At 38.1% G+C, this 12,458-nt stretch overlaps 1 protein-coding gene across 1 annotated transcript in view; it reads right to left on the reverse strand.

Moving 5' to 3' along the window:
• Nucleotides 1-12,458, reverse strand: part of c8b (complement component 8, beta polypeptide) — a 97,910-nt gene that overhangs the window by 28,650 nt on the left and 56,802 nt on the right. The window contains exons 5-9 of the mRNA XM_066681280.1: nucleotides 6,574-6,705; nucleotides 4,635-4,754; nucleotides 3,220-3,258; nucleotides 2,191-2,256; nucleotides 1,828-1,887 (exon numbers count right to left, since the gene is read on the reverse strand). Coding sequence (XP_066537377.1) covers nucleotides 1,828-1,887; nucleotides 2,191-2,256; nucleotides 3,220-3,258; nucleotides 4,635-4,754; nucleotides 6,574-6,705 — 417 coding nt within the window. The remainder of the gene's footprint in view (nucleotides 1-1,827; nucleotides 1,888-2,190; nucleotides 2,257-3,219; nucleotides 3,259-4,634; nucleotides 4,755-6,573; nucleotides 6,706-12,458) is intronic.

Below are 12,458 nucleotides of genomic sequence, written 5' to 3' on the forward strand. Positions count from 1 at the left end.
CGATATTATACATTTAAATACAGAAACATACCCCAGATTAGTATTGTAGACAAATGTAAAGTTTATTTGCCTAACATTTTAGCTTTCAAATAACTGTGTGCAAACTATAAAATGAAAGGAGTCTCCTGAGAAAATGGTTAGCCACATTTTACTCACAGACTGGTCATGTTTTTTTAAGTTAAATAAAATATTAAATATACTCAAACAAATAAAAATAACAATAAATAAATAAATAAAAGATAATTGAAAGAAGAGGATTAAACAGAAAGAAATACCAGTGGCCATTCAGAAGTGTAACTATTTAACAATGCAGTAATACAAAAATAATAGCCTTTTTGTTGATCCGCATTGTCAGAGATGGACAAATCTGAATCAAACTATTGCAAAATATATTTTTCTATACATTAACCAGTCTTTACTCCCTTTTTGTTATTTAGAAAAAGGTAATTATCTGCCGATACCGATATAATTCCGATATGATCGTGCATCACTAAATCAAACACCATGAGACAACTACACAAGACACAGTGCGAAAAGCAACATACATAATATGGGTTTATACAGACAGATACTCACAAGCCAACATAAGCAAGAAAAGTAAGGGCAACGTAAGAAGAAATAAAAAGACAAAGAAAGAAATGATCATTGTTTAAAGGAAAAATGTTTCTAAACCAGGCCTTCACAGATCCAGTCCCAGAGGGTCACTGAAATCCCTGCTTGAACAAACCTGTGTCACCATAATGAGGGCTTGATAATTATCTGGTCAGGTATGATGGAGCAGGGAACACAATAAATTCTTGAATGCATGGGTGGGGGGGTCCTTCAGGACTGGAGTTCACAGTCCTGGGTTAGGTAGTAGTGAAGCTGAGAGCATTTTTTTGTGAGGAAAGGAAAGTAGGGTAGGGCGGGGAGAGTGTGGCGTGCGTCTGGGAGCTCCAGGCACTCAAAAAGCTCCAACTGAATGAACAGACAAGCAATAACACTTTGTGGAATGGAGGGAGAGCGACAGAATATCATGGAATTCATTCAAGTGAGACAGCAGGGCTCTTTTTTGGCTCAGTAAGTTGAACCCTGAAGATTTGATGACTTTGCAGTACATGTTTCTTTGTGTGTGTGTGTGTGTCTTTTGCTAATTCAATAAATAGTGAGTAGTCTGGAAACTGCAGGAAGAATTTTTTAATATGGCTGTTAAGAAACATCCAATCTATCTACCAGCCTATGAATAGTGTTGTTGCAAGCAAACAGTACAGTGCTGATGACAAATGAAGAAGACTGGTCTAAGGCAAATATTCACTGTATGTATATATACATGTATATATATGCTGTAACTTGTATCATTTTAGCCACAGGCCTCACCTAATTGCATGCAGTGCAACCACACAGAGGAATCCCAAGAACAAACCTCTCGTGAAAAAAAAATCAAAAGATGAATGTCAGTCAAATTCCACCTGTAAATCCAGTCCTTGGTTTACTGTTTTCCCTTTCTACAACTCCCCTGAGCAACTAAGAAATGTTTGATAGTTAAAGAGATGAGTTGAATCAGGTGTGTTGATCAGGGAAAACTTTAAACTCAGTAATGTGTTCCTCTGCTGCAGACCAGATACTTCCCTCTGAATTCTGAAGCAATATTCAATCCTCTCTTTGCTAACTCCAAGAACCAGACGGCCATTTTGTGAATGGCTCAATGATATTATTGAGTTTTCAAAATTTTCCCCCTATAGGGTCTCAGCTGAGGCGGTGACTAAGGGCTCACAAAGAGGTTTGTTGAAGGGGGGTCGGGGAACGGTGGGTGGGTTCAGTGAGTGATCAGCACACAGAAGCACCTACAGTCATAAAATGGCGTTTTGGAACATCATAGATCCCTTCTTTCTGCTGACTCGTTGGGACCTAAAATTCGTAACAGGTCATTAACACAAGTTTTGACTTTGAAATGTGTAATGAAGGTTTCTCAGTTATAAATAAAAGCTGTATGTACAATATACCAGGAAGGCTTAAACAAATTCGCAATGATATCTGAAATGTACTATAAATGTTTAACACAAAAAAAGTATATAAATATATATATATACAACAATGAGAGCTTCCAGAACAATGACAAGCCTCACTAAAATCAGAAACAAGCCTCTTCTACACCTCAACAGCTTTTAACAAGGTATTGGGACGGGGAAGGGGCAGGGCTTAGCAGAGTACCTGGTAAACGCTCTCCTCTGATAGGGGGCCACGGAGAGGCTCGTGTCCGGCTTCAAACACAATGTACTATGGCAGCAACGCGGCAGGAGGTGGTAGGAGAGAGAAAAGAGACAGTGGGCGGGGCCACATAGGCAGCTGGTCAGACAGGGTTCAACACTGGGCACATGCTAACATGCTTCCATGCTAACAAGTTGACAGCCTAGTAAATGGTTAACCTTAGTTCTGCCACAATTAAGAGCTCTATTCCCAAAAGCATGATTCCCTTCTATTCCCAAAACTGTCTGAACGAAGGACACAGGGTAAAAAGGCAACTAGGAAAATGTTACTTATGTTTAACACAGGTACAATACTTACATTGCGCCGTTGGGAAAAAAATTCCCTCTGAGAATGAACATTAGCTGGTTAAGCAATGGAAAACTGGCAGCTAGAGAGCAGCGATAAACACTGTCTAAAATCTTTATTCCATCTACTTCTACATGGGTTCCTCTACAGGGCTAATGCAGTGCTGTGCATGTTAAAAAGAGGTTAAGGTTGTCTGTATTCAGTTTGAGCAAAAGAGCACTGGGATTCAAAGGGTAAGAGGTCAGAGTGCACCGGCTGGTGCTGTATATGGCTTTCAGTAATAAAGGTGTACACAGAAAAACAAAACATGGCAGCACATCCATACACCGTCAATGAGAGAAGTTGAATGGGTAAAGAAAATTCAACTATCGTGATCTACTGCAAACTGATTAAGTATACTGGAATGGTGGAGTTAAATGAATTATTAATAAAAGCAGGTCATGGAAATAGAACAAAAAAAAAAAAAAAAAAAAAACTAAAACAAAAGGGATTCCAAGTCCAGTCGTAGAGGACTACAACACTACATGTTTTTCCCAGCATGTTTTCTTCACAGTAACACACCTGACTTACATCAAATGTGTGAATATTTATAGTGCTGCGGTCTCTACAGAACTGCAGTTGGGTTCCTCTGCTTCAATATGTATAGTTAATATCTGGCTGTATATCAAATGTTTGAATTCTGCTTACCTGATATACAGGGTCATCTGTGTCATCTTCCAGAATTGTCTGTGACAGACAGGAATAGTGAGGTAGATTTTGGAGATAAACCATTAAAAATGAGAATTCTGAATAAAGCAAAAGGGAAACATTGTTCTGACACTTTGAAAAAAAAAACCTGAACAATTTCAAGTTTCAAAGCAAATTGCTCATGCTCACTGTTCATACAAATATACATTCAAAAACCGCAAAACAGCTTGTCTGAATGATGTAACCATGTGTAGTTTCAAATTATTCAGCTAAAGAAGTATAAATTACCTCATAACTAGACTCTGGAGCAGTATACAAGCAAAATCGGGGGACAAACAAAGTGGGGGGATTATGTTTAAGCACTGATAACATGGTGTGTCAGAGAGGGGGCTTAAATATTTTTATCTACCAAATGGGGCACTGCAGAAAATGGCAGAGAACCACTGCCCTGTGCTGCGTTCAGTCGGAATGCCGGAATTTCTGATTTCCAAGTAGTTTTAAACGAATGTCAGAATTCTTACTCTAAATATGAGGAGATGGCTGCCCACACATGAGCAACAGATAAAAAACAGCTGTATTGTACAGTTTATTAGTGCTTCTATCTCTTTGTGTCTCATTAAAATCAGTCACACACACAATATTGACTGCTGTATGTGGACGTGTTTCCACAGTGTTTGTGTGTGTAATATATTGCATGATGTACTGTTATCAACTAGTATCCCTAAAAGTGCTAACCGGGAACATACAAACAATCAATGTGTAACTGGACAGAGGTCAATACAGGTGTAACTTCATTCCCAGCTCCGATATCTGACATTCAGTGTAAATGTTCCTGACATTATTTTTACTCATATGGCCACCAAATCTCCACAAAACTGTCAAAGGCTTGACTGTAGAGCACTGAAGTAGGAAAACTACATTTTTAATCCCCTAAATTTCGAAAGGAATGTTGTATAAAGGTATCTACAAAAGATTCTGGCCATGTCACGTATTTCAGTTCAGTAGAATATCAAACATTGTGGCCATTCAATTTTTAAAAAGTCCAAATGTAACCACTCATCGATCACTAGCAAAGAGCCATGCCAAAAATTTGACAGCAAATAAGTTGTTGAAATTATATTCATCATATCTGCTTGTTTATGTTGGTGCTTCTTGATGTGTTTGCGGTCAATTAAAGTAAATATTCTTCTAGCACTTTATGTTTTTATTTTAAAAGAAAGTATGAAAAATTATAATTTAGTAACGAAGTTCAGACATCTGTATTTATATCACTACCCAAAAATATTCACATTGTTACAGTATCTCACCCAAATATGGGCAAAATTACTCCTGATTCCACAATGGCAATGATCAGTACAATGACAACCATGTCAGTAAACCTGCTTTAAAACTTCTCTACTGGTATATTTCTGTACCTGATAGACAGCTTGCTCACAGTGCTTCTGTTTCTGAGCCTTCTTCTCCTCTTCCTCCCTCTGCTTTATATCATAGATGAGTGTAAAGAGGTCGCGCAGCTCCAGGATCAGAGGCTCTGCCTACCAAGACAGCGAGCAAGTAGAGAGAGGATGAGAACTAAAGAAAATAAGGTTCATGGGTGGCACAACTGTCCAAGTGTTAGCCCTATTACCATAAGATGTATGTTTAATCCCCAGTTATGACTCTAGGGCTGTTTCTCAATACCAAGATCACAAACAATGAGCTTGTGTTCTCTAAAAGGAAATTCTTCAGAAGAACGTTCTGGAGAAGTGACCTGCAAGTGCAAATTCGTGATCGCACTGTGAATGATGGGAGTCGTTCTTGTTGGCAAGTCATGAACCGATGCATGCTTGTTGTATTGGCCGGAGTAAGAACAACATCCGTGTACTTGAACCGTTCTCAAACCTTGTTTGTGTTCTTGAGCATAAGAACATAACTTTGGCAATGGAAGAGAACGTCAAGCAGGAAAGCAAGACCATAAGGAAAAACACACAACAAGCTAAGATTCAGAGTTCAAGGAAGCATAAGTGTTCTCCATCCTTTAGCAAAGTTTTAGCGTATATGGGCATTTATTATCTAACAGAAAAACCTGGCATTTAGTGTTCTCCTCCAAGTGTGTTGAGCTGTCCAAGAATTAAGAATTACATTAAGAAAAGCTTTTGGATTTGGGTAGGAAGTATTTGATCATTGTGGTATTTTGACCAGTAAATCACAGACATCTTTATGACCCCAAGAAACTGTGTTAACTTGCAGAAAAGAGGTGTGTCCCCTTTAAAACAATCAGTGGTGCTTTAATATATGTTTCACTTATGTTTGTTTAACGAGATAACTACTGTTATCAAAAGAAACTGTAATTATTTTACAATTGTAATTGTAATACTTGGAATTAAATTTGTGTATTTGAATATAATAAAATATTATATATTCTTACCTCCAACATTATTCCTAAGATGGTTTGAAACAGTTGCAAATGTGTCTTAAGATATTAGCACAGTTCTCTACAGTGAACCATTACTGGATTTGGAACAACTCCCTTTATCTACGCTCATTGTGCATTTTATCAGCTCCACTGACCATACAGGAGTACTTAGTTACAGTTACGGACTATAGTCCAGCTGTTTCTCTGCATACATTCTTATCCACATTTTACCCTGCTCTACCATGGTCAGGAGCCCCATAGGAGCAGGTATGATTTGGGTGGTGGATCATTCTCAGCGCTGCAGTGACCCTAACGTGGTGGTGGTGTGTTAGTGTGTGTTGTGCTGGTATGAATGGACAGGAGTGCTGCTGGATTTTTTAAACTGTGTCCACTCACTGTCCTCTCTGTTAGACACACCACATTGCTGGTCCACCTTGTAGATGTACAGTCAAAGACAGTAGCTTATTTGTTGCACAGTTTGAGGTCATCCTCTAGTCCTTTGGACACAGGACACTGTTGGCTGGATGTTTTAGGTTGGTGGACTATTCTCAGTACAGCAGAGACACTAAGGGCTTTAATAACTCCAGCAGTACTGCTGTGTCTGACTCACTCATACCTGCATGACTCATAATAACACACTACCACCATGTCAATGTCACTGCAGCGCTGAGAATCAGCGTTCATACTTGCTCTGTGGTGGTCTTGTGGGGGTCTTGACCATTGAAGAGCAGGGTGAAATGAGGATAAGAAAATATGTAGAGAAATAGGTGAACTACAGTCTGTAATTGTAGAATTTCTAAGTGCTTCTATCTGGTCAGTGGAGTTGATAAAATAGATGAAGAATGAAGATTAAAGGTAGGTGTTCCTAATCCAGTGATCCTTCAGTGTAAATAATGTTAAAAAAAAGGTCACTCTAAGTAACTGCAGTATGTTTAAAGAGTATGGTTCTGAACACTCACTGAATGGCCCGTCTTGATGGCCACAAACTTGTGGTTGCCCTCTTTCCCGCAGACGTAGCCGAAGGCACGGTGGTCTCTGGTGTCTTTGGCGATGTAGGAGATTTCGTGAACAGAATGGTGATGCTGTAACACCTGTGGGTGACAAATGCTTAATTAAAGTATCATTCACAGCAAATTCTGATTAACCTATTAACTAAAGTATAACATTATGCTGCGTAACTTTGCAAATTAAGTTTTAATATGATGTATATTACTATAAATATCTGATAGATTTATGCCTCAAATCTGAAAAAGCAGTGATCCAATCTTGATGTAGAAAAGTTCACGAGAAATGACAACAAATACACAATAAGTGATTATACATACAATATTCGTCATTGTTGTAATCCACTGTTGGTTCACATTTGTTCACCTGCACTAAACACACTCATAACACCCACCTTGCAGATGACGTCATGTCACTGCATGAAGTGCAAATGGAGGGCAGGAAGTGATTTTATGTTGCTTTTCCACTGCATGGTACCTACTCAACTCAGCACGACTCAACATGCTTTTCTGGTCCCTGGTTGCACCTTTTTTATCACAGCTCCCATGCCTCTAACAGGAACCAAAACAACAGTACCGCTACCGTTAAGCGTTTTTTACTTGTTGTGTATTTGAGTGTTGTGTATTATTATTATTTATTAATTTATATTTGCCAATCAGTGCTCTGCAATGTTTACACGTCACAGTTTAGTCCCTACTCAGCTCGCCTGGAACCGCACACGAACAAGTAAATAAAGATTTGTCTAGTGGAAATGCATAAAAGCCAAGCTGAGCTGAGCTGGTAACAAGCAGTGGAAAATAGCAATTATATACTGGGAGCTCTATTACGCACCAACACAGTACTCCTCACAACTGCATGAGGCTGAAGTGAGCTTTTAATTCCTACCACACCATTTAAGGTGGAAAGAGAAAGCTGACAGAATTGTGCGGCATATGAGGAGCAAGTATTGTAATTTTCTGCATTCTGTGGGTGTCCACTGGTGATAGATTTAAGTAAACAACCGTAACATTAACGCTGAGAGGCATCGTGGTGCTAAATGTATTTATTTTTTCAATTAATCCACAGGACAAAAGAGAAGCACACGGCAGTCATCATAGAGGACTTTGGTACCATGCTAGCCAACAAGTTGTATGTCTCAATACTTTTGTGAGCTTGTATTATTGTTCTTGAGTTAAAGTGTGTTTGGAGAACAAGACAATACCTACACCGACTCGATATCAGTTAACCTTATAGTTCAGTTAAAAATCGCTCTCCATAACAAACATAACTTCCAACGTAATTTGTGATTTTAATATCGTCCAAACTAGCTCTATACAGGCTCCTCGCCTCAATCTCCTTCATTCTGTTTTTCACCTCCTGCTCTCAGTCTGGATTTCATATGTTGTTGGAATGTAGCATCATCCTAAATTGGATTACTATAGTAAGATCCTTGCAACCAGCTGGAAAATCACACCCTAGTAACCATCAGAATCATCAACCACATGGCAACCTTTACAATGTCAGGCAACAGCTCTAACTCTAAGGTAGAATTACTAACATTGATAATCAATACTGAAAATTGATTCTAAACTTATGACTTTAAACATTTCTGTTAAATTCACAGGCTTGAAACAATGAGGTAAACTCTTGCCAAATGACAAATTCGTCCCATAAAATTGAGACAAAATAAGCAACCGAAATCTGTGTTTAAAGTCAACGATTAAGCGCTGATCTAATCCTCAGAATCTAAACTGGTCTGTGTCTTATGTCTATTTGCTTTGTCTATTGTCAGGCATGTAGAACAGTGACTATGATATCAAGAAATAAAAAAGCTACATTACAGAAAAGCATAGGATCAACCAATGTATTGAAGCTTGAGTGACAGATTAGCTCTTCTCACAGAACTAAGAAAGGATGCTGCACTGTTTGAATCAGCCCCGCTTTTGGTAAACAGTGATTTGTAACAAGTTCATTATATAGTGGAAACCTCAGGCTGTGCTACACGTATAGCTTAGTATTCCAGGCACCTGCCAAGCTCCAGAAGGGTTGTAATAACATGCCAATTGATGGAGGCCTGCAGGGTAGCAGAATCTCATGTTCTTGTCCAATCAGCACTGCTGTTGTGCCCTTGGGCAGGACTATTCACCACAGCAACCTCATAGATGCAAAACCCTGATTACATGATCAAAAGATTACAAAAATCTGGTGAGACTCAGCTGATGCCAAACAGCAGTTAAGGTTAGGATTATATCACAGGCTATTTTTAGGGTGTGTTCACACTTGGCATGTTCATACTTAGTAGTGTTAAATAAACAAAGCATCTTCTTATCAACAGTTGCATTGGCTGCTGGTTGTTGCCAACGTCACAAAATGTCTGCCATTTTGCTGATGTCACTGGGTGAATTTGTTATTGATATTTGACTATAAGCAAATCAGAAACAAAAAATTTAAATGACAGTAGGTCAATCAGAAAACGCAATCATCAATCTCTCACACACTTACCATCAAAGTCTCTCTCACTGACTGTCAAACAAATATACACTTACTATCAAAGTCTGTTTCATTCCCTAGTGTGAGAGGGTTTGATGGGGAGTGTGAGAGAGTTTGATGGTTTGTGTGAGTAGTTTGATGGTGTGTATGAGAGGATTGATAGTGTGTGTGAAAGGTAAGTTTGAAATTTGGCCTAAACAGCCTCTCATACAGCTCTGCCAAAAAAGCATGTGAGAAAATGTGTTTTAGCCTGATGAAAGGTTAAAACTTGGGTCATAATTCCAACAGGTATGTTTGGTGCAGAAACAACAACTCATCACCAAAAGAACACCATACCAACAGTGAAACATAGTGGCGGCAGCATTATGTTTTGGGGCTGTTTTCTTCAGCTGGAACTGGAACTTTAGTGAAGGTGGACAAAATCATGAACAGTTCCAAATATCAGGTCTCTGTTAAAAAGCTGAAGAGAAATTTTACCTTTCATCACAAAAATGACCCAAAGCGTACCTCCACAGCAAAAAAAATAAATGGCTTCACAAAAGAAAGAAGATCAGAGTTTTGGAATGGCCCAGCCAGAACTAAAAACTGAATCCAATTTAAAATCTATGTGGTGACCTGAAGAGAACTGTACACAGTGCTCTCACAGTCTGGAGAGCTTCTGCTCTCATAACAAGTATTTAGTTAAGGATGTGCAAATATATTTTTCATTTTATGCTATATTTACAGACGCATTTATTATTTTTTTAATAAATAAATGACTGAAGTATTTTTTCAGTTAAACAAGAATGACTTTGAGCTGTGCACAATAAAATCTAAAAAGCTGTTCCAGCACTGGGGCTAATTAGCTGTGATTAGTGAGGATGGGTGCAGCGTTGATCTATTCATCTGTCAAACTGGAGAGCAAAATCACTTCATCATCCTCAGAAAGAGCAGCAGGACTCCAACCTCCAGAGAGCTCTTCACACTCTGAGGGAAGCCCTTATCTCCACCACTGAGACTGGGATCCAGTCCAACCAGCTTCAGATCCACATTAATATTTTAAAGACCAAACGAGACCCTTCTGAAGACTTGTTTTTAAATTTAACTACACGGCTGCGCAATTCACAAGTGTCTTCTTGTCAAACTTGATTCAGCACCATTGATGGCGTTTTTATACCCCCACCCCACCCCAATCTACCAGTTCAACAGGGGCCAATGAAATCAATCATTTGGAAAATAAAAAGTTTCTTGTCTTTATTCTGGAATTCCACATCATGACTTTGAAATGAGGATGTGATCAAATATATAGACTTCACAAATACATTCTTTATTCTCAAGTCTGTTAGATTCATGGCAAGCCTTTTCTCTGTTTGTTCCCTTGATCTCAAAATACCCTGAATCCAGCCAAACCTCAACAGCTGGATTATAGCACACATCAAGAAATTACATTAAAATTATGACACTGTACTCAGCGTACATTCCTTTAGCAGGGGTTTAATCATATTAGTTGTACACATGGCTTTTGTGCAAAATACAATTTTAATTAATAATTCAAACATTATACTGTTCTTTTGTCATTTTATGGTAAGTTGCGTTGTACTGAAAATGAAAACTATCATTTTATTCAACGAACTACATCCTAAAAATTAAGAGCTTGTAAAATGGCTAGCGAGAGGAATTCATTCATCACTTAATTCGAAAAAAGTGCTGCAAAAGCATGTGCATATATATGTTCTGTTCTTGGGGATAATCCTCTTTCCAAAATTATACCTCTATGAAGGTTAAAAGTGATAAATGGCAAACATTGCCTGATAAAGATTCAAATGCAAAAAGGGCTTGCTGAACAACGTGGAGTAACTCAGTAAATTGATTCCAATCGTTTAGAGGCAATGGGGAAGATCCAATATGAAGGAAAATGGATGCCACACAACTTGAATCAGAAGAATAAGCATGACCAAGTTACAAATTGATTGTATCTGTATGAAAAAAAAAACAGCAAGTGTTTACTGTGGAAAATTGAGACCGGTGATTTATGGATTTAAGTAGATTTATTTTAACAACCCCAAAGGATCAAATCAATGGGTAGTATAAATGGAATATGAAGAGTATGCTGTATTATATACGTCTGGAACCAGGTGAAACACCTTATGCTGACGATACAATCAACAGATGCTGTGATAGAACCAAGGAATTAATTGAAAACATCCATTTACAGCTAAGTATTGCACCCCGTGAAATTGCTTCAGGAGAACGGCTTACATTGCTAAATCGGTCAAGGAAACATTGTTGACATTTGGTTGGGAAGTTCTGGAGAACCCAACCCAGAGCCAGGTTTACACACATATGAACCAAAAAGACATTATTAAATGAATTCTCAGTAACTTGGTTTGATTGGGCAATGGTATTTTTCCTATTTAAATTCACATCCTTAACATAGCCATAGCCTATTGGAGTCATGTTTTATTCCCTGGTTATCTGTGTGTTTTTGATGCGGTCTGCTTAAGGATCTAAGCCAGATTTTTTAATTATCACTTGTTGGAATGATGTGAAATGGACCAAGAAGAATGGCTCTGACACAAATAAAAAAATATACACTGCATGGTGTTGCATCTTTCCTTCTGGAGAAAAAATGTATGCCACTTTGTTGTAGAAGTGGAGCATCGTCAGTGCTCAGGCTCTTGCTTGCCCTCAGTATTGAGACAGAGGTAATGACTGCCTCACATGGTACATCTTCGTTGCAGTTTTATCTATATTAACAGGCATAAATATAGTTTACACATTTTAAAAATAAATTACCTACAATAGGGAAAGCAATGACATGCAAATCCGAAGTCTACAAACAGCGTATTGGTGATATTCATGCAAATAATAACGAGTGCACGCTTATTCGCCACGCTCAGTTCAGTTTTAATGGAATTGCGCAATCGAATGTGAGGCAAGGCCTCTAATGCCGTACTTCATTGTGCCTCCCTGAGAATTAAAGGCAGATTCTGTACATCGTCAAATTTGACAATAAATATTGAGAATCATAGAAAAAATATATTTATAACAGATCTGAGAGAAAACATATTGTTTTGAATTATAACTTTACATCATAAAAAAGGGATTACAAGTTCTTGCCTGGCTTATAGTCTAGACATAGCCTTTTCTGCCTACCATTTGTTCCGATCGATGCTAAATACTTTGTTCAATATACACTTCAAAACATTTGAAGAGGTGCAAAAACAGTCAAATAATTCATTGCATCATAAGATATAACTTTCTTCACTGCCGGACTTTGTAAGCAGCTCGAAACATAGACTGAAGGTGATGGATTACAGTGAAGAATATTTTGATGGTTAAATTTACTGTTGTTCTGTTAAAAATAAATTAATTTTTTTTAAACTATAAA

This window comes from Hoplias malabaricus, chromosome 9 (genome assembly GCF_029633855.1).
Source record: "Hoplias malabaricus isolate fHopMal1 chromosome 9, fHopMal1.hap1, whole genome shotgun sequence".
NCBI lineage: Eukaryota > Metazoa > Chordata > Actinopteri > Characiformes > Erythrinidae > Hoplias > Hoplias malabaricus.